This window comes from Pelodiscus sinensis, chromosome 19 (assembly GCF_052426305.1).
Source record: "Pelodiscus sinensis isolate ZL-2025 chromosome 19, ASM5242630v1, whole genome shotgun sequence".
Lineage (NCBI taxonomy): Eukaryota > Metazoa > Chordata > Testudines > Trionychidae > Pelodiscus > Pelodiscus sinensis.
The window spans coordinates 6,389,995-6,410,233 of record NC_143070.1 but is presented as its reverse complement, the minus strand read 5'-3'; the positions used below and the strand labels follow the sequence as shown (position 1 = coordinate 6,410,233).

Genomic DNA, 20,239 nt, shown 5'->3' with positions numbered 1-20,239 from the left:
TTTCGAGCTCCCTCTCCCCCAGGCTGGCTGAAGGCAGGGAGGAGGGTAAGGTGCCTGCTGAAAGGGTTAGAATCCGACTTTTGCCAGCCCCAAGGGCGAGTGCAGCCCCTGCTAGGGACCCTAGCAGGTTGGAGAGAGTGGAGTCAGAGACCGTCCACCCTCCTGCTTGCGCAGGGTCTATCGAGGAACGTAAAGGGCCCCCATCACTTTGCAGGCATGGAAACATTTGTCTGTATGAACCAGTGGTGGATGGAGCCTCCCCAATCAATGGTGATGCCTCTTCCTTTGCCCACGGAGGGCAGATTCAACCTACATCCCCTCCCCGCCAACCCTTTGCACCAGGCTGGGTTTTGGGTCATGGTATGGAGGTGGGAGGGCGCAGCTGTGAGTGGTTCGACTCCTCAAGTCACCAGGAGCCAGACCAAGCCCTATGGGACAGAAAACACCCTTATGGTGTTTCTGTGAGGGTCATTGTACCCATGAACCCCTGCTAAAGCCATCCCTGGTGCAAGCTTCTCCTCCTGTGCCTCTCTCATGCCTCGTTCTTTATAAACCACCAGATGGGGGCTCTGCTGTGAGCCAGACACCAGCAACCACTTGCTGTTTGAAGGGCTGAACAACAGGCAGCTGAAGAGATGTTCACGTTGCGAGGCCTGGCAGAGAATGTAAATTCCTCCAGCCCATCTAATGAGCTTTGGAATGATCGTGGCCTCAGGGGCAGGTCATAGAGCTCCAAGTGGGGAACATCCCCAAGCCGTTTCCTTCCCATGCCCCCATGCCCCCCTGCCCCTGAGCTGTGCCGCTCCCATCAGACCAGATGACTGCAGAGCTGCTGAGGTCCATGGCCACAGATTAAGCCAGGAGCATCAGCAGTAAAAGATACAAACTTAATCCAACTACAGCCTGACAAGTGTTGTATCCCTGGCTCTGCCATCAAAACAGACATGCACAGACTGCCCCATCAAAATGGGATTAACTTTCTATTGTCTTAGGATGCCAAAAGGTCTGGAAATCAAAGGCTGATGGGAAAACAATTCAACAAAACTCCAAGACAGAGCTGTAGTCCGCCTACTAGGAGAGTAATGCCTCGGAGATTGATCATCTGGGGTACGATTTAACAAGTCTAGTAAGGACCCACTAAATCAACTGCTGATTGTGCCCCCATTGATTGCAGTTCTCCACCAGGTCACGAGGAGTAAGGGAAATCAATGAGAAAGTTTCTTCTGCCAACCTCTCAGGATGGGAACACTGAAGATTCAACCTAAGGTAAGTCGACGACAGCTATGCTATTTCACAGTGTTTGTATGTGTGACTGAAATACCTACACTTTTGTAATGTCGTTCTCTGTATGGAATTGAATATCAGGTGTGCCATCACGCAATGAAAGTCTGTACTGCACTCCATGGCTACAAAGCGCCTTCACTGCTTGCAAGTCAGAGTTCAGGGAATAAATGTTCTCCAGTTTACACTGTCCAAAGGACAGGGGAATTTGGCCCAAAGACAGGCCCAAAAGTAGGAATGAGATCCTCCGGAAAAGGGCTTTTTTTCCGGAGGATCGGGGCCAGTGTAGACGCTCTTTTCCGGCTTTTGTAAAAGCCGGAAAAAAGCGGCGGACATTTTTATTTAAATGCCGCGGGGGATATTTAAATCCCCCGCGGATTTCCCTATTACGACCTGGAAAATTAGCATGCCCCTTTCGGAAAAGGGGCCAATGTAGACGCAGCCTTAGGGTTACTCAAGAGAAGTCTGAGAGGATATCAACACAACTGAAATTTGGAGAAAATTCAATTTTTGTTTTAAATTTTACAGCACTTTATTATTTTTGTACTTTTTACACCTCAAAATTTCATCACCTACCTGGCTACGATTGAGCTGTTTAAACAAATGAGTTGCAATGGTAGAAAAAAATGTTGTGTCTGAAAGCTGTAGGTACTGGGGGTACTTATTTATTTTAAAGGGAGTACTTATAATTTTTTTTAAAGGGGTACTTTATATATAAAGGTTGAGAAACACGGTTCTATAGCATTTATATTTACCGCAATTTCCAAAGCATCTGTAACCCTGACTTTCTGTGTGAGTTTACTTTAGAGTAACCTCTGGGGAGGGTGCGTTACAAACACCCCCCTTTGATGGCTGACCCACAGGGTTTATGAGGTTTTAAGTTGTGAACTTTACAGACTGATTCCAGATCCATCCGCCGAGACTTATGCTGTGTTGTAGGATCCCCCATTCAATTCCCAGTGAATGTTGGTGGATTAGCCAGGTACTCCCTGTGGAGTAGGGGGTATGCTCTCCCCTCCGGGCTTACAGCAATCAGTACATCAGATTTGTTTATACTCTTCCCCCTGTCTCCAGTGCACCTGTTCTCCCATCCCTCCTCTATCCCTTCGGGTTCTATTTCCTTTTCCCTCTCCATCCCCCTCTTACTCTCATTCAGTTTCACTTTCCTATTTGCTTCCCTCTCCCCTGCCCCCTCATCTCCTGCTTTTTCTTCTCCGTCTATGGCTGGGAATAACTCAGGCCCCTCCCACAGTCAGCACAAGGCTGTGCCTGGCAGAGCAAAGGGCAGGGGGAAGAGACACAGACACGCACCCAGCTACCATGGCCTCCGCAGCGACAGCAGGGGACATACACGATGATGCCATGTGCTCTATGTGCCTGGGGTACCTGACCGAGCCGGTGACTCTAGCGTGTGGGCACAACTTCTGCCGAGCCTGCCTCACCCAGCACCGTGAGCAACGGGGAACAGGGACACCCCCGACCTGTCCCCAGTGCAGGGCTCCATTCTGGCATGGGGAGTTCAAACTCAACACCCAGCTGAACAACATTGTACAAAAGCTCCAGCAGCTGGGGCCCAAGCCAGAGAAAGGGCAAACAGAGGGTCTGTGTGAGAGACACCAGGAACGCCTCAAATTCTTCTGTGAGGACGATGGAGAAGCCATTTGTTTGGTGTGTGAGAAATCCCAGGACCACAAGTCTCACGCGGTGGTGCCTATCAAGGAGGCTGTCCAGGAGTACAAGGTAGGAAACTTTTTTGACTTTGCCTAATTAAATCCCTTAAGGACACCAGGTTCACTCCCCTCGCAATACAATGACAAATATTCATGCCTGTCAGCTTAGAGTGAGGCAGCTAGAGGAAAGGGACTGGTTTTCAGACAGGTGAGTTCTGGGGGTTGTGGGCAATGGGAAAAGATCCAGACTTTTTTTTTTTGGCCCAGTGCTGCACGTTCAGTACATAAGATCGGCCACATTGGGTCAGACCAAATGTCCATCTAGCCCGGTGTCCTGTCTGCCGACGGTGCCCAATACCAGGTGCTCCAGAGGGAGGGAGCGTAATAGGGAATCCTCATGTGATCCCTCCCTTGTCACCCATTTCCAGACAAACAGAGGCCAGGGGTACCATCCTTACCCATCCTGGCTAATAGCCATTGATGGACCTAACTTCCATGAATCTATCTAGCACTTTTTTGAATCCTGTTAAAGTCCTGGCCTTCACCACATCAAATACCTAATAGAGAGAACAGGGCTGGCTGCTCTTTGTACACCTGTAACATGTCTGCCAGGAGGAGTGGGCCATAAAAAAGGCCACGTTTGATATTTTGTGGTTTCCTTTTCAGCAGTACAACACAGATCCACTTTGTGTCTCCCTTGTGTAACCTGCGTAAATTCCCCCCCTCCCCCACGCACACCCCCCCCCTGGGTACCCCTGCTCTGCCCCAGACCCCATCCTAGTCCACGTCTTTCCCCAAGGCCATCACTTCCTTCCCCATTTTTGCCTTCGCTCCTGAACTTGCCCCACCTTCATTCTGCCCTCTCCTCTCCCCTCCCACCACACACAGTGCCTGCTGCATGCCACTGAACAGCTGATCTGCGGCAGGCAGGAGGTGCTGGCAGGAAGGGGGAGGAGTTGATCAGGGAGCTGCTGGTGGGAGCTGAGCACCTTCTATTTTTCCAGGGTTGCTCCAGCCCTGGAGCACCCACCGAGTTGGTGCCTCTGGTAGAAAAGGAACTTTCAGCGAAAGGAGGGAAATCACCCGGCATTAATTAAGGAAAATGCTGCAAGTAGCATTCATAGAGATAAAACTGTGAGCAAAACAGTTAGGTCTCAGGGAAATTAATTTTAGCAGACAGAAGACAGTAAATACATAGAGGCTACATCTAGATTGCATCCCTTTTTTGGAAAAGAGATGCAAATTAGACGTATCGCAATTGCTAATGAGGCGGGGATTTAAATCTCCGTTTCATTAGCATAAAAATGGCTGCCGCTTTTTTTCGGCACGGAGCTTTGCTGGAAAAAACGCCAGTCTAGATGCAGATCTTTAGGAAACGATCTCTTAAAATAAGGGATAAAGGATCTTTCAGAAAAGGCTTTATTTTCCGAAAGATCTGCGTCTAGACTGGCGCTTTTTTCTGGCAAAGCTCCGTGCCGAAAAAAAGCGGCAGCCATTTTATGCTAATGAAGTGGGGGGATTTAAATCTCCACTTCATTAGCAATTGCGATACATCTAATTTGCATCCCTTTTCCGAAAAAGGGATGCAGTCTAGACGTAGCCAGACAGTGTAAGCTGTAAACAGTTTTACACAAGCAATTTATTACGGTTCCCATCAGGGATGATTGCGAAGCTTGCTTAAGGTGATGGAGTCAGAGGGTGTCCCTGCCTTCCCCATCTTAATCTTCATGGGGGTGTGGCACCCAAACCCCTGCTTAGCGAGGGCAGTTCAGCTGAAGGTGACCCCTGTTGTGACGTGGCGGGGATTGTGTTCACTCTGTTTGGCTGTATGTGATTCCTGCTGTCCTGTGTTGCTCGGTTGTAACCCCGTGAGTGTGCCTCAGTTTCTCTGAGCACTGCACTGGAACTTGGCTAGGGATGAGAATGTTGGGTATGTCTCTCAGTGAGGGGGAGGCTGCCCCATCTTCACACGTACACAACAATGGCTCAGGCTCTCTTGTAGCCTGAACTTAGGTGGGGGGGAGCAACCAGATGACACCTTGCCCTGGGAATCAGAACAAAGGAGGGGGCGGGGCTGCCTGCAGGGCTGGGACCCGTTGCTGGGTGTGTGAATTACTCTGGGCTGGAGGAGGATGCAGGGAGAGGGCCCAGGGCCCTGTCTCTGGGCCCCCCTCTCCCCAAGTGGGATGGTGATGGTGGCTCCTGGTTCCTGTGCTAACACGTCTGTGGTCCGCTGTGTCCCTGTGAACAAACAACCCTGCTGCCTGAGGGGCACGTCTGGCTGTGGATGGGGGTGCAGGGCTCAGTGCCCCCCCCATACTCCGTGACACCCATCAGTCAGGGCAGACTAAGTGCTGCTCTGGTGCCTTTTGCTTTCATTATCCCTGCATTCAATACTGAAGGGATTTGCAATCCAGCACCCAGGGTCAGCCTTAGGGAAAATGATGCCCTGGGTGAACTTATATTTTGACACTCCCCCCCCCCCCCCCCCCCGATTCCTCTTAGCATTGTGGCCTCCATTTCCCTTAGCCCCCACGGGTTCCCCAATCTCTGCACCCGCCTCCTGTGCCGCTTTTGCCATTAACTCCCACCTCTCCTGCCCCCTGACTCCCACACTGTGCCCCCACATCTCTCACCCCTGCATTTTGACACGTTTATCCCAACCTCTGCACAGTGCCACCTTCACCCCCAACCCCTGCAGTCCTGATCCCAGTCCTGCATTGCTAGTGTGCCTGCCACACTGCCTCCCTGCCCAGTGCCCGGCAACTCCATGCCCAGTGGCCCCTCATGCCCCAGAGGTCCCCACCGTAGATTGGTGTGCCCAGCCGTCTCCCATGCACAGATCTCCCCGTAGCCCAGCGCCCCAGTCCTGGACCCCCCACAACTGCCCCGCATGCTATATTCCTGAGGGCATTCAGCACCAAAAGAAAGTTACAAATTCTGTGCGCAATATTTTAAAATTCTGTCGAATTCCGCAAATTATTTGTCCACACGTGAATGTGGAGGCTCCAGCATGGCAGGGGCAAGCAGAGGCCACTGGCTGCATGGGTGGGAAATGACACTGCAGCCTTCCCCTTCCCCACTAGGATAGGGACTTAGCAGTGAGATACGTCTGGGTGTCGGCAAGGGGCCACAGGGGAGCGATTTACAGGCTGGCTCAGAAGGATGATCCCAAATCCACTTGAATGACACAAAAGAAATAGCGGATGCCAATGGCTAAGTCCAGTCCTCACTCAGTCCTGGCCTGGCACCCCTCTGTCACCTCCCACATGGCCTTTGTATTTCTTTCTAAGCTTGAAAAGCAAAGAGGTGCGTGGGGGATGTACAGCTTGATAGACAAAGGAATTCTACTGAGGCCCCAGGCTTTTTTTTCCCCTGCCCTTATTTACACACCTGCTTTCTACAGATGGCTTAATGGGATTGTACTGGCCAGCACACGGTTTCAACAGTGGGGCAGGAGCCAGACACCAGCCACATGCCTCATTCGAACTGTGGCTTTCGTTTTGAGACCTTTGAGGTCGTTTTTAAAGGTCTTTCCTGGGGCAAGGAAGAACGGGCTGCATTCTCGCTCTCACTCAATCCCACTCAACTCAGCATGGTTTAGGACTCACCCTCATTCAAAATGCCACCAGCTGGAGACACAGCCCTGGATGCACAAGGGGAAAAAAAGTCTCTTTTCCCCAATCAAAGTTTTCAGCTACTCCCGCCTTGTCAAGAGCACGTTCATCTTCCTCCCCAGCTAAGACATCACAGCCTCCCTTGCATTCTGCAGCCCTGATTGCTGCTTTTTCTGCTCCAGAGCCATTTGCCACCCACCCCACTTTTGTTCTAGTGTCAGTTTCCTTAAAACAAAACAAAACAAAACAAAACAAAACAAAACAAAACAAAACAAAACAACAACAACAAAAACCCCACGAGCAATCTCCTTACAGACTAACAAAAATACATATACAGGCAGTCCCCGGGTTACATGGATCCGACTTACATCGGATCCCTACTTACAAACGGGGTGAGGCAACCCCGCACTAGCTGCTTCCCCCCAGCAGAACAGGGAGAGGCGAAGCTAGCGCTCCCCTCCAGCAGACCAGGGAGACGCGGAGCGGCTTTTCTCAGCAGACACCTCAGCTTGAGAATAAAGGACTGAGGGAAGTGAGGTGTGGGAGAATAAAACTGAGCTCTGGAGAAATGTTTGGCTGGAGTTTCCCCTACAATATGTACCAGTTCCGACTTATATACAAATTCAACTTAAGAACAAACCTACAGTCCCTATCTTGTACGTAACCCGGGGACTGCCTGTATAGCATCCTGGGCTTTCGTGGACAAAACCCACTTCCTTGACACAGGCATACTGATAATCATGGGCAGGCGTAAACACCATCTTCTCTTATTTTCCTTTTGCTTTCACCCCTCCCCAGCCAGGCCGCATGTGTACCTCCCTCCCCCAGCCCTCCTCTGCTGCTGATCTCTGCTGGGGAAGGGAAAAGAGGACAAAGTCCAAAGGGGATCTTTGGCTTTAATTTCAGAGCAGAGAGAGGCAGAGTGAAAACAAGACTTGAGAGATTGCAGGGAGTTGCCGGCAGGCAGGGCAGATGGGCAGAAGAGGGGTGAGGGGCAGGTGCAGTGTGGGGCAGCTCGGCAAAGCTGCTCTCCCCTGGGGGTACCAGCCTGCTCCCCAGGAAGCTCTAGCACAATTGTTTGCAGCTGACTCACTGACACTGAGCCACACAATGAATGCCCCCCCCTACACACCTGGTCTTTTCCCTTCCCAGCTTGCCTCCCCCAGAATCATCCCTAGTCCTGTTTCTCCTCTGCTCCACTCCCTGATGTCCTGTCCCCCAGATCTAACCCTGCCAGAGCTCAGCTCCCCCCATCTTTCCAGCCTCCAGGGCTACATCTAGATTGCATCCCTTTTTCGTAAAAGGGATGCAAATTAGACGTATCGCAATTGCTAATGAAGCGGGGATTTAAATCCCCCCCTTCATTAGCATAAAAATGGCTGCCGCTTTTTTTCGGCACAGAGCTTTGCCGGAAAAAACCGCCAGTCTAGATGCGGATCTTTCAGAAAATAAACCCTTTCCCAAAAGATCCCTTATCCCTCTTAAAATAAGGGATGAGGGATCTTTCGGAAAAGGCTTTATTTTCCGAAAGGTCCAAGTCTAGACTGGCGCTTTTTTCCAGCAAAGCTCCGCACCGAAAAAAAGCAGCAGCCATTTTTATGCTAATGAAGCGGGGGAGATTTAAATCCCCGCTTCATTAGCAATTGCGATACGTCTAATTTGCATCCCTTGTACGAAAAAGGGATGCAATCTAGACGTAGCCCAGGTGTCCCTACTGCTCTGTTCCCAGATTTGCCTGGCTCCCCCTGCTCACCCACATGCAATGCTCCTGGCCCCAGATGGCCCCACCCAGAGATGGAGCAACACAGGCAGGGAAAGGGGGGGGTGGCTGGGTGGAGCTGGGGGCCTCAGCCAGCCAGCTTAGGCATAAGTGAGCAGAGGGGACTGGGTGGAGGGACGCTTCCTGGCCCAGCTCACAGCAGGGGCTGGAGAGGAGTCTGTGTGGCAGCCCGCACAGGGAAGCCTAAGACCCCTTGTGGCACCCTGTCCATGCACCTGTTAGCCCAGTCCTAAGGCTGGCGGGGCCAGCACCCATCAACGCTGATCACTAGGCACCCAGGCAGAGTGGGTTTGGTCATGTACATACACTGTGGTCTGAATCCTACCCTCATCCCAGCTGGCTGCTAGGGGAGAGCTCATTCAGACTAAATTAACACGTCAGTGGCCATAAACCCAGTGCAGGTTCCTACATCCCCCCTTCTCCTCTTTCTCTTGCCAAATCCTGATCTGTGCTCCTCCTTCAGCTTCAGATCTTTCTGGGCAGCAGCCCTGCTTCGCCCGTACAGCTCCTGCAGCCCTTAGCCCAGACAAAGTTAGTAGGAAGTGGTGTGGACTTTCCGCTAAGATACACCGCAGCTACGTCTGCACTACGAGTTTTCTCAGCAAAAAATATGCAAACGAGGGACTCATTTGCATGAGTCATGATCCTATTTGCATATTTTCTGCTGATCCGTTTTTGCACTGTGGTTTGGGAGCAAAAACAAGCAGCATGTACATTTTCTTTTTGTGCAAAAATGCCTTTTTCCGCAAGATCCTTATGTGCCCCAAAAAGGAGGTATGCCGATCTTGCGGAAAAAGGGGGGTTGGCGCAAAAAGAAAACATGCACACTGCTTGTTTTTGCCCCAAAACTCCAGTGCAAAAACGGATCGGCAGAAAATATGCAAATGAGATCACAACTCATGCAAACGAGACCCTCCTTTGCGTATTTTTTGCTGAGAAAACTCGCAGTGTAGGCGTAGCCCAGGTGTTTTACACCAGTTTTCTGGCAAAGCGGCAGCTAGCTGTGTGCTACTATGGCTGGGTTTTGGCAGCCTGGATGGGACAACATTATTCTGGAAACACATTAAAGAAATATGACAGTGCTGTGGCACTTTTCCGGAAAAACTTGCCAGCGTCCGTGCCAATCTAGAAATATCTGAGGCTGTGTCTGGGCTAGAGAGTGGGGATCTGGGGACGAGACACTGCCGAGGTTCCCTGTTACTCTGTGGATGTTACTCCAGGGGCTGACATTTGAAATACAGATGCACCGCCAATGTGGATATTTTCAAGTAGAAATATGATACATGCACACAAGTCATATAAACAGACTCAGCAAATCATAAGCTTTCTATAGACACCTCACTTGACCCACTTTGTACAAAATTTGGTGCAAGCATAGAACAGTGGTTGCAACAATGATCTGTCCATTCATATTACAATCCAATTACATCACCATAGTACTCTCCGCCTGTCGGACAGCCAGATTAATGGCTGCTTATTGCCCATGATGCTCTGCAGGTGAAACTCCAGGAGGCCCTGGGGCCTCTGAGGAAGGAGCTGGAGGAGGCCTGGATGCTGATGTCTAAAGAGGAGGAGAAAATTATGGACTGGAAGGTGGGTGTCTGGGTTTATTCCTCCCTGAGCCCTTCCCCCTGTAGTGCATCTGGGAATGAAGGGGCTGTAAAGCTCCAGGATGAGGTTATATACCTACTTGGGTTGTTTGCTCCATTGCAGAGGCTTGGTGCCAGCCATGGGCATGGCATGGCTCCGGAATTTGGGGAGACTAGATGTGAGTGCCAAAACCTCCCCAGCACCTGGATTATCACCGTGCCCACTGCTCCACCCCATCCATGGGCAGGCATTGCCTCCATCACCACTACCCCGGCTTTCCTCACCCCCGATTTCTCTGGAACTCTGTTGCCTCTTGGGCACTAGTGCCTGTACCATCATCAGATAGTGCTCGGTACCATCATCCTTTGTGTGTGCTGGGTCCATTTCTGGACAATTGGTGATTGCCTGTGGGGCTCCTCTGAGAGGCAGTAGTGCCTGACTCACAAGCACAGAGTCTGAGTGTGGAAAAAGAAACTTTTAATACAAGGTGAGGGAAGTAACGTGGCATTAATTTGGGAAAACACCACAGACAGTTCACAACCAGACCCATGAGTGAACATCCCAGCCCGAGTGGGTTGAGCGGTGTTCTTTTCCCCTTAGCTTCTTATGTCCGGCAATGAAAGGGTACGTCTAGACGACAGGCTTTTGTCAACAGAGGCTTTGTCAACAGATACTGTCGACAAAGCTTCTGTCGACAAAGAGCGACTAGACTACATCCAGTTCTGTTGACAAAGCAAGGCGTTTTGTCAACATGAGAGTGTAGACTCAAAGGACAGTGTAGATGCAATAACGCCTTCTGTCGACAGAAGTCTGTCGACAAAAGGCATTATTCCTCGTAGAATGAGGTTTACCAGCGTCGACAAAACTGCTGAGTTTTGTTGACGTTATGTCGATAGAACTCAGCGATAGTGTAGATGCAGGTATAGTTTTGTCGACAAAAGTCCACTTATGTCGACAAAATCCTGTAGTCTAGACACACCCTAAATGTCCCCAACCCGTCTCTGCACCCCGCTCCCAGTCGCTGCCCTTGGGTTCAGAGGTGCAACCACAGCATTCACTTCTCACCTGGGTGTGGCGGGGTGAGAGAGACATTTTATTTGCCCTATTGGCAGCTCAGCCTACTGCTGCCCCGCTGGCTGTCAGTCACCATCCACCTCTTGGTTGTGACCTATTCACATGCATTCCTTAGTAGTTCTCAGCTTTTTTGCCACAGCTGGACAGAAACTGCCTCATCTCAAGTGATTTTGCCTCCCAGTGATTTTAGCTCTTAGGAGACAGGGCAGAAACACAGCTCTACTACAACTAAAATAACAAAGAGGCTCTCAGTGAAGCCTATGTAGCTCTATTCTTTGAATAGTGGGAACAATATGTTAAATAAATGTAGGAGTACCCCTGGGAAGGCTACCTGCCACCTTTCTTACACTCACAACCGAGTCCCTGCTTAGCAAGCTCCTTTCTGCTAAGCATGAGCCTTTTCCTTTGGAATGGGTTAAGCACACTGCTGCTTTTCTGTATTCCCACAATAATTACACATTGGCAACCATATTCCACTACTCCTGCATTCAATGCTAACGTAATTTGTAATCCAACAGCAGCTAAGTTGATTACAATGAGAAAAAAATGACTCCAGCTGCTGAATATCTAGCAAATCTAACCAAAGCAGGAACAAACTGTGTTTACAGAGACACACCCAGGCTGTGTCTACACTGGGCCACTTATTCCGGAAAATCAGCCGCTTTTCCGGAATAAGCTGCGAGCTGTCTACACGGGCCCTTGAATTTCTGGAAAAGCAACGATGCTCTACTGTACAAAATCAGCCGCTATTCCAGAAAAACTATTCTGCTCCCGCTCGGGCATAAGTCCTTATTCCGGAACACTGTTCTGGAAAAGGGCCAGTGTAGACAGCCCAGTAGTCTTTTCCGGAAAAGCGCGTCTACATTGGCCACAGACGCTTTTCCAGAAAAAGGGCTTTTCCGGAAAAGCAGCCTGCCAATGTAGACACTCCTTTTCCGGAAAAACTGAAAACGGAATAGTATTCCATTTTAAGCAGTTCCAGAAATTCATGCCAGTGTAGACACAGCCCCAGGATCTCTCCCCTCTTCCAGCTCGCTGTCAGGGAAGCATTCCTTCAGATCTTGCTTATATCACATTTCCCAAAGAAGTAAATATCCTTACAAACCTGTTACTCATTTCACATTCCCTGCTTCATAGACAGAGGCCCAGTCTGTAACTCAACATTTGGCTTGCGTTTTCCCTGCCTTTTTCCTATTTTTCTTTCTTCAGAGGAAAGTGAAACAGAAGCAAGAGACAATTACCCGTGAATTCAACAAACTGCACATGCTGCTGAGAGAGGAGGAGCAGCTGCTTCTGCAGAGGCTGGAGGAGGAAGAGAGGGAAACTTTGCAGAGGCTACAGGAAAATGTCTCCAAACTCTCCCAGCAAAGCTCCTCTCTGCAGCAGCTGATCGCAGAGATCGAGGGGAAGTGTCAGCAGCCGGTTACGGAGCTGCTAAAGGTGGGACAGCATCAAAACTCGGCATCCAGCCAGAATTATAGTGCAGATCCATGTTCGGTGGGCTACTGACAGATAAAACATCAGGCTAAAGGTGCCATCAGTTCCAAAATATTGCAGTTCATGTCAGAGGGGAATTCTGGCCATGGAGATCCAGAAAGGCCCTGGGAGAGTAAATGGATGATACAGAAATGATAAAGAGCTAACTCCATCTCTGCTGTGACTTGAACTCAACACAGTCACTAAACCCAGATACTGATGGTCCCTAGATGGTAGAAGCATTCAGCCAAATCCCCATCTCACTTGCATATAATGAAACTAGTGTTAATGCAAAATGGTGTAGGAGGGTTGATGAAACTGATTAATTCAAAATTGTGTAGGAGGGTTGATGCCCAGAGTGGGAAATGCTCCATTTTAGGCACATGGTGGTAATACAGAACATCAATTCTCTTTCTTCTTTCAGGATGTGAAAAACACATTGAGCAGGTGCGTGTCCCATTTTCATCGCGCTTGTATTCTTGGGGATGGCTCTGCGGTGAGGCATGCACAGAGCTGTGGAGTTATGATGGGATTTTTTTTCTTCATAGGAGTGAGAATGTGAAACTCCAGGAACCAGAAACTGTTTCTACTGACCTGAAGAAGGAGTATGACATTTTCCTTGACATGAAGGAACTGCTGAAGAGGTTCAGAGGTGAGCTCTGGTTGAGGTTTTGTGTTGCTCTTTCAGATCTCTGGGGTGGGGGAGCACATTAATAAGCCCCATGCTGGAGTTCAGAGCTACTGAGCACGGAGCTGCTTGGTGGACGGGGGCGGGGGGCCACCCCTCCCCCAGCTGCAGCCACTCCCTGCCAGGTTCAGAGAAATGTGTCTTTTCCAGCCAGTGCCTGCACCTTCAAAAGGCAGGACTCTTTCTGAGCCCCTGACTGGACTGGGGCCAGGCCAGGGGAGCAGACTGAACAGGGGTGTTAAGGCAAAAGAGGGGCTGGGTGGGTGCAAGCATTGGGGTGGTAAGGTGTGGGTGGGGAGTTTGTTTGGAGTGTCCTGACTCCCATCTGGGCTGCAGCGAGAGTCAGACACTCTCACTGGTGCAAGGGAGAGACACAGGTTCCTCTCCTGGGCCGTGTCCACACTCAGGGGTTCTTTCGAAAAAAGTACCCTTTTTTCGAAAGAACTTCCCCTGCATCCAGACTCAAGCCGCGTTCTTTCGAAATTATTTAGAAAGAACGCGGCTTTTCTTTCGATGGCGGTAAACCTCGTTTCACGAGGAAGAACGCCTTCTTTCGAAAGTTCCTCTTTCGAAAGAAGGCGTTCTACAATGTAAAGAGGCCGTCTTCGAAAGAGAGCATCCAGACTCGCTGGGTGCTCTCTTTCGAAAAAGCGGATTTCCTCTATCGAAAGATCCGCCTGCAGTCTAGACGCGATCTTTCAAAAGAGGCTCTTTCGAAAGATGCTTTCGAAAGAGCCTCTTTCGAAAGAAGCCTGCAGTCTAGACACAGCCCTGGGCTGAAGATGGAGGGAGAGGGAAGTAGGCTCCACGGTGGGTGCCCAACATTTCTTGCGGGTTATGCTGGAAAGCTGGAGCATGTGGTTCCATGGGAGATGGGGTGCTGGGGAAACTCCATGGTCTCATTAATGCATCAGAGGGAGCTCCATCGAAGTACATCTTCCCTTTTCTTGTTGAGACTGGAGTGAGGAGGGTTTGGTATTAATTACAAACTGATCAGTGACATAATTACAAGACCTGAAATATGCCAGAAAAAAGAGGGAAGGAATAATGTCCTGCTATTTTCCACTGTTAGAATTGTAGTGCAAACAGAAAACAGGAGAGGGATCATGTATGGATTCCCTGTTCTGTTCATTCCCTCTGGGGCATCTAGCATTGGCCATTGTCGGCAGACCGGATACTGGGCTAGATGGACCTTTGGTCCAATCCCGTAGGGCAGTTCTTATGTTCTTCTTATGTTTCTATATTCTAAAACAGTGCATCTTTGCAGTTCTAGACCAAAATATTTTTCCTCTAGTATCAGGAAGGAAAAATAAAGAGCTTGCTTTTGGCCATGTTGAGTTTGTTAACAGGTGGCCAACTTCCCAGAGATGTTAGAAAGCCTGGGCTAAAACTGAGTTTGTTTGGAGGGAGACAGATCCAGAGCAGAGAAGTAAAGAGGGCCGAAAGATTCTGCATTAGCAGATCTTCATGCAGGATATAACTTCACTTGTATTGGAATTTTTTTCTTTTGTAAAACAGTTAGGCTATAGATAAGGATTTAGGCTTTAATGATTTAATACTGGAACAAAAGCATGTGGGTAGCCTAGCTCATGATATTTGCATGATTATATTTAAAACAATGTTTACATAGGTGTTAATGGCTCAAGGTAAGAAATAAAAGGATTATTTTAACAAAATTCTTTTGGAGTGTTGTGGATATCCAAAAACTCTGATCTTAATCATTTTTTAAAATCTTGCGTTACTAATTAATAGATGGTCAATTGCTAAAACTGGAAGAATTTTACTATAGATCCTCATAAAATGAGGTTTACAGGATCTTTTGAAAAAGGGTTTTATTTTTGAAAGATCCCCATCTAAACTGCCATTTTTCTATCGAAAAGCCCCGTTTTGAAAAAAAAACCATGGCCTCCATTATGCAAATGAAGCATGGGAAATTTAAATCCCGGCTTCATTTGCAATTTCGAAGAGTCCAATTTACATCCCTTTTTTGAAAAAAGGGATGTAGTCTAGACGCTTCAGTGTGGGAGGGGCCGCCACCGACCTACCCTTAGCAACAAACCAAGCACACATGGCCTCAAAGTAGCAGAGATTCCCTGGGGCCTGTCCCCTTCCCGCCCCCCCCCCCCGGCTCTTGCCCCTGCCTCTGTCCTCATCCTCACCCCTCCCCTTCTTCTAACCCCATTTTTGTTCCTCTGGACCCCAGCCTTTCTGCCCCTTACTTTACCTCATTGGCTCAGGACCCTGCTGTCCACTCACCTCTGCTGCTCACCCCCCTCTCACCTGCCCCAGTCCTCCAAACATCCCCTGCATCTGGAGCCCACCCACCATTTCACACCCTTTACCTCTGGCTTCCAGTACTAGCTTTTACCTCTCTCTTTCCCTGGCACCTGCCTTTTCCTTCATCCTTGTGGTCACCTATCCTCTTGCCCCACTCTGAACCACAGGATTAATTCCCTCTGATCCCAGGGACCCGCCCCTGCCCCCTGGCACTGACTCTGTGACTCTCTCCCCAGCGGATGTGACTCTGGATCCAGACACAGCTCATCCCAAACTCGTCCTGTCTGAAGATCGGAAACGTGTGATGCTTGGAGACACGCGCCAGACTCTGCCTGACACGCCTGAGAGATTTGATCTTTGTGTCTTTGTCCTGGGCGCCGAGGGGTTCACAGGCAGGAGGCGTTACTGGGAGGTGGAGGTGGGAAACAAGACAAGATGGGCTTTGGGGGTCTGTAGGGAATCCGTGAGCAGGAAGGGTCCGGTCACACTCACACCTGAGGATGGATACTGGTCTATGTGTCTGACGGACGGTGAATACAAGGCCTGCACCTCCTCCACTCTGACCCCTCTCTCCCTGAGCACCAAGCCTGGCTGGGTGGGGATTTTCCTTGACTACGAGGTGGGGGAGGTCTCATTTTACAATGCGACTGACGGGTCCCATCTCTGCAGTGTCAGTGGCACCTTCTCCGGGATGCTCCGCCCTTTCTTCAGTCCTGGTCGCAATGCTGGGGGTACAAACACAGCTCCCCTGACCATCTGCCCGGCCCCAGCCCAGGTTGGAGGGAATCTCAGCCCATGACAGTGACCCCCATGGTACAGACCAACCCTTCCCATTGCTGTGGCTCTTCCCACCTCCCAGTGGTGGGGCTTGTTACCATGGAGATGGTATAAAGGCGATCACCTGCCTGCTCCCATCTCTTTCCCTCTCAGTTCCTAGCCTCAGGCCTGTGAGTTTGTGGAGGGAAGAGGCAAAGAGAAAGGAGGGGGGGTTGGGAGGGGGAAATCAGCTGCTGGACTTTGTGGGGACCGATGTTGAGGTGGGGAGGGAGTTTCAGCAGCAGGAGGGGAAGAGGCCTGCTCACAAGAGGAAGACTGGGGAGGGGTATAATGAGCATGAGAGGAGAGAGGCCTCAAACAGGAAGAGCTCTGGCAGAAATGACAGAGGAGGAGAGCATCTCGACATTTCCTGTCAGAAAGATCCCATTGAAATGATGTGTATTTACTGTGGTTTCTTAACTACACACTGGCTGTGTCTACATTGGCGCGATCTTGCGCAAAACTTGCTGCCTGTCTACACTGGCGGGGAGTTCTTGCGCAAGAACACTGACGTTCTAATGACATCAGGGCTTCTTGTGCAAGAACTAGGATGCTCCCACTCAGGAATAAGCCCCTTTGCGCAACTGTTCTTGTGCAAGAGGCCTGTGTAGACAGGTGGTTCCTCACTACCCTGCTCTTGCAAGCACCACCACCCCGCCAATCCTATGAGCTGCAATTCTCAGCCAATGGGAGCAGCGGAGGAAAAGCCTGCAGGTGAACACTTCCTTGTGCTGCCATTCCCCCAACTGGGGGTGAGGGAGAACAGCAGTCCACAAAATCGCTTCCTCCCCCTGCCAGGTAGCAAGGGCCATACAGCAGCCTTAGCATCAGCTTCCCGCTGCATGGTCCCTGAGCCTCACAAGTCAGATCAAGGGAAGCCAGGGATCTTGGGCCCTAGGTTCCCCACCCCTGCATTACACCCTGGCTGTGTCTAGACTGGCCAGTTTTTCCGGAAAATCAGCCGCTTTTCTGGAAAAACTTGCCAGCTGTCTACACTGGCCGCTTGAATTTCCGCAAAAGCACTGACTTCCTACTGTAAGAAATCAGCGCTTCTTGCGGAAATACTATGCTGCTCCCGTTCGGGCAAAAGTCCCTTTTGCGCGAAACTTTTGCGCAAAAGGGCCAGTGTAGACAGCTCAGATTTGTTTTGCACAAAAAAGCCCCGATCGCGAAAATGGCGATTGGGGCTTTTTTGCGCAAAAGTGCGTCTAGATTGGCCACGGATGCTTTTCCGCAAAAGGTGTTTTTGCGGAAAAGCATCCGTGCCAATCTAGATGCTCTTTTTTGAAAATGCTTTTAATGGAAAACTTTTCCGTTAAAAGCATTTCTGGAAAATCATGCCAGTCTAGACGTAGCCCCTAGGTGGTGTGGTCACCACACACCCAGACTCCAGCCCTAGTGCTTGGGCAGCCAGACAGGACAGTTGCTACCTGTGATGGGGTGGACTAGTCCCTGACCCCTCCCTACTGGAGGCCTTGTGGTTGCTCCAGAAAAAAGGGCAGTAGAGAGGTCCTCCAAACAGGCTAGAGTGGCTGCAGGGGAAGCAGCCATTCAGGGGCCAGGAGGGCCATATAAAAGGATCTGCAGAACAGAGCAGAAGTTAGTTGCCAGGAGTGAAGCCTGGGTGATGGGAAAAGTAGTAGTTCTACAGACAGCTTAGGGTGGAGAGCTCACAGCAACCAGAACAGAGCCCTGAGGTGAGGGTACAGCTGGTGCAGGGCTGCGGGGAAGTGGGCCAGGGAATTAGAGCAGCTGTGGAACAGTCATAGCATACAGCTGCTATCTACAAGGTCCCTGTGCTGGAGCTCAGAGCAGAGAGTGGGACTGGGGACCTTAACCCCTATCAGCCATTGGGGGAAGTGGTCTGAACACTGAGACATCCTGGGGGGAAGTGGGGAATTGGACTAGAGTGGCCCATATAAAGGCAAAGATTTAAAGACATAGTCTCCAATGAAGAGCCCTGGGGCACCACTCTTATCTGGAACAGGGACACACTGATTTTCTTGTAAAGTTTTATTTCAAGGTGAATGCTTTCTCTGTGTACATGTTCTTTGGGTGGCGTGTGTAATGAAAAGGAATATAATTAAAATTTAGTGCAGGATCAGTCTCCTCGTTTATTACCTAAAGTTAATTGGAGTTTTAGCATTAGCTTCAATGGGCCACAGTTACATTCACTGGGTTTTTTCTTTTTTTCATATAAAATTTCTGTTTTCATAGTCACTGTGAAATGCATTGTTCTCTTATATGACACATTTCAGTAAGTTTACACTATTAGAACTATAGGCAATAAGTCACTTTTGTTTTTGACAAATGTTATCCAGGTTATTTTCAAAGAGCAATAACAATCTACACATTTTGAGCAATGACTTCTGTGTTTAATAATTGTTAACATCTAATTGTCCCAGAATAAATATTGGCTTGATAAAAGCCATTAAGGCTTTTGCAGATGTCTTATGCAGACATGTTTTATTTACAGTAGATGTATGCCTTGTAAATCACTCTAGTTAAGAAACTAATTTTATGTCATATCTCCACCTGCTCCGATTAGCAGAGGGGAAATGTTTCCACTTTTGGGAATGATTAGAATGATCATTCTTAGAATGATTCCCTTGCAGTGTCCCACCAGTTCCATCAAAGTCCTCAGAAAGACATCAAGAAACTGTCAAAGCAAGACTGGCACTGATTGATGTGGCACCATTTCAATTTTTATGAAAATATATTTTTGAATATGAATATGCATAACTCAGTTATGCTTTATGCAAACTGGGGCATATGACATGGCACTCAAGCGCTTGTAACCCCCCTGAATGCAGTCAAAACATTCTTGTCAAAGTATGACCCAAATTGAGGCTATTTAAGCAGAATAAACCACACTTAACAATGCACAGGTCTTGTCAAAGGTAAGATAGGACATTTTGAGCTATGTGCCTAACTTTCATGAAAGCTTTTGAAAGCCTGTCCACACACAATCAATAGAGATCAAGTTTCATGTACATTAATCAGATCACGTATAAAAATTTAATTGCATAAATGGGAACAATAAATGTAACAGGACAAATAATGTTAAATAAAAAAAAAATCCAAGGGGTGTCAAGCATGAGAAGTTAAGTTTTTGGAATATTATGAATTTAAAACAGACTATCTGCAACCCCCTTTACCAGCTGTATTGGTGTTTACAAGGCTGACATTTTCCTTAAAACATGTAGATGGTATCATGAGCTTCTGTGGGCACAACCTACTTCTTCAGATGAATGGAATTATTAAAGGTCCAGTTTCTAAATAAAAAATGATAAAAACTGGATAAAAAACTGAATAAAAATTTTATTTCTAAATAAAAATGGGAAACTGGACCTTTAATAACTCCATTCATCTGAAGAAGTAGGCTGTGCCCACAAAAGTTTAGATACCATCTATGTGTTTTTTTAGTCTCTAAGGGTATGTCTAGACTACATGGCTCCGTCGACGGAGACATGTAGATGAGTTTACTAGACATAGGAAAATGAAGCGGCGATTTAAATAATCACCACTTCATTTACATTAAAATGGCCACCGTGTTGTGCCGATCAGCTGTTTGGTAGCACAGCGGGGAAGTCTGGATGCGCTGCGGTCGACAAGGGAAGCCTTTGTCAACAGTATTCCTCGTGAAATCACCACTTCATTTTCCTCCATCGATGGAGCCACGTAGTCTAGACATACCCTAAGGTGCTGCAAGACTATTTGTTGTTTAAGTTTTTCCAGTTACAGACTAACTTGGCTACCCCTCTAAAGCTTTTGAATATTTGCCTTAGTGCTCCTTGGCTACTTCTAGACTGGCATGATTTTCTGGAAATGCTTTTAACGGAAAAGTTTTCCGTTAAAAGCATTTTTGGAAAAGAGCATCTAGATTGGCACGGACGCTTTTCCACAAAAGCACTTTTTGCGGGAAAGCATCTGTGCTAATCTAGACGCGCTTTTGCCCCGATCGCTTTTG

General features: G+C 48.8%; 1 protein-coding gene across 1 annotated transcript; it reads left to right on the top strand.

The window, feature by feature from the left end:
* Window positions 1-1,984: 1,984 nt before the first annotated feature.
* On the top strand, window positions 1,985-16,299 carry LOC106731265 (E3 ubiquitin-protein ligase TRIM39-like). Its single transcript, XM_014573187.4, has 6 exons — window positions 1,985-3,021; window positions 9,846-9,941; window positions 12,222-12,452; window positions 12,913-12,935; window positions 13,037-13,140; window positions 15,690-16,299. The coding sequence occupies exons 1-6, from the start codon at window positions 2,287-2,289 to the stop codon at window positions 16,250-16,252; spliced, it is 1,752 nt and encodes a 583-aa protein (XP_014428673.4). The 5' UTR covers window positions 1,985-2,286; the 3' UTR covers window positions 16,253-16,299.
* Window positions 16,300-20,239: the final 3,940 nt, after the last annotated feature.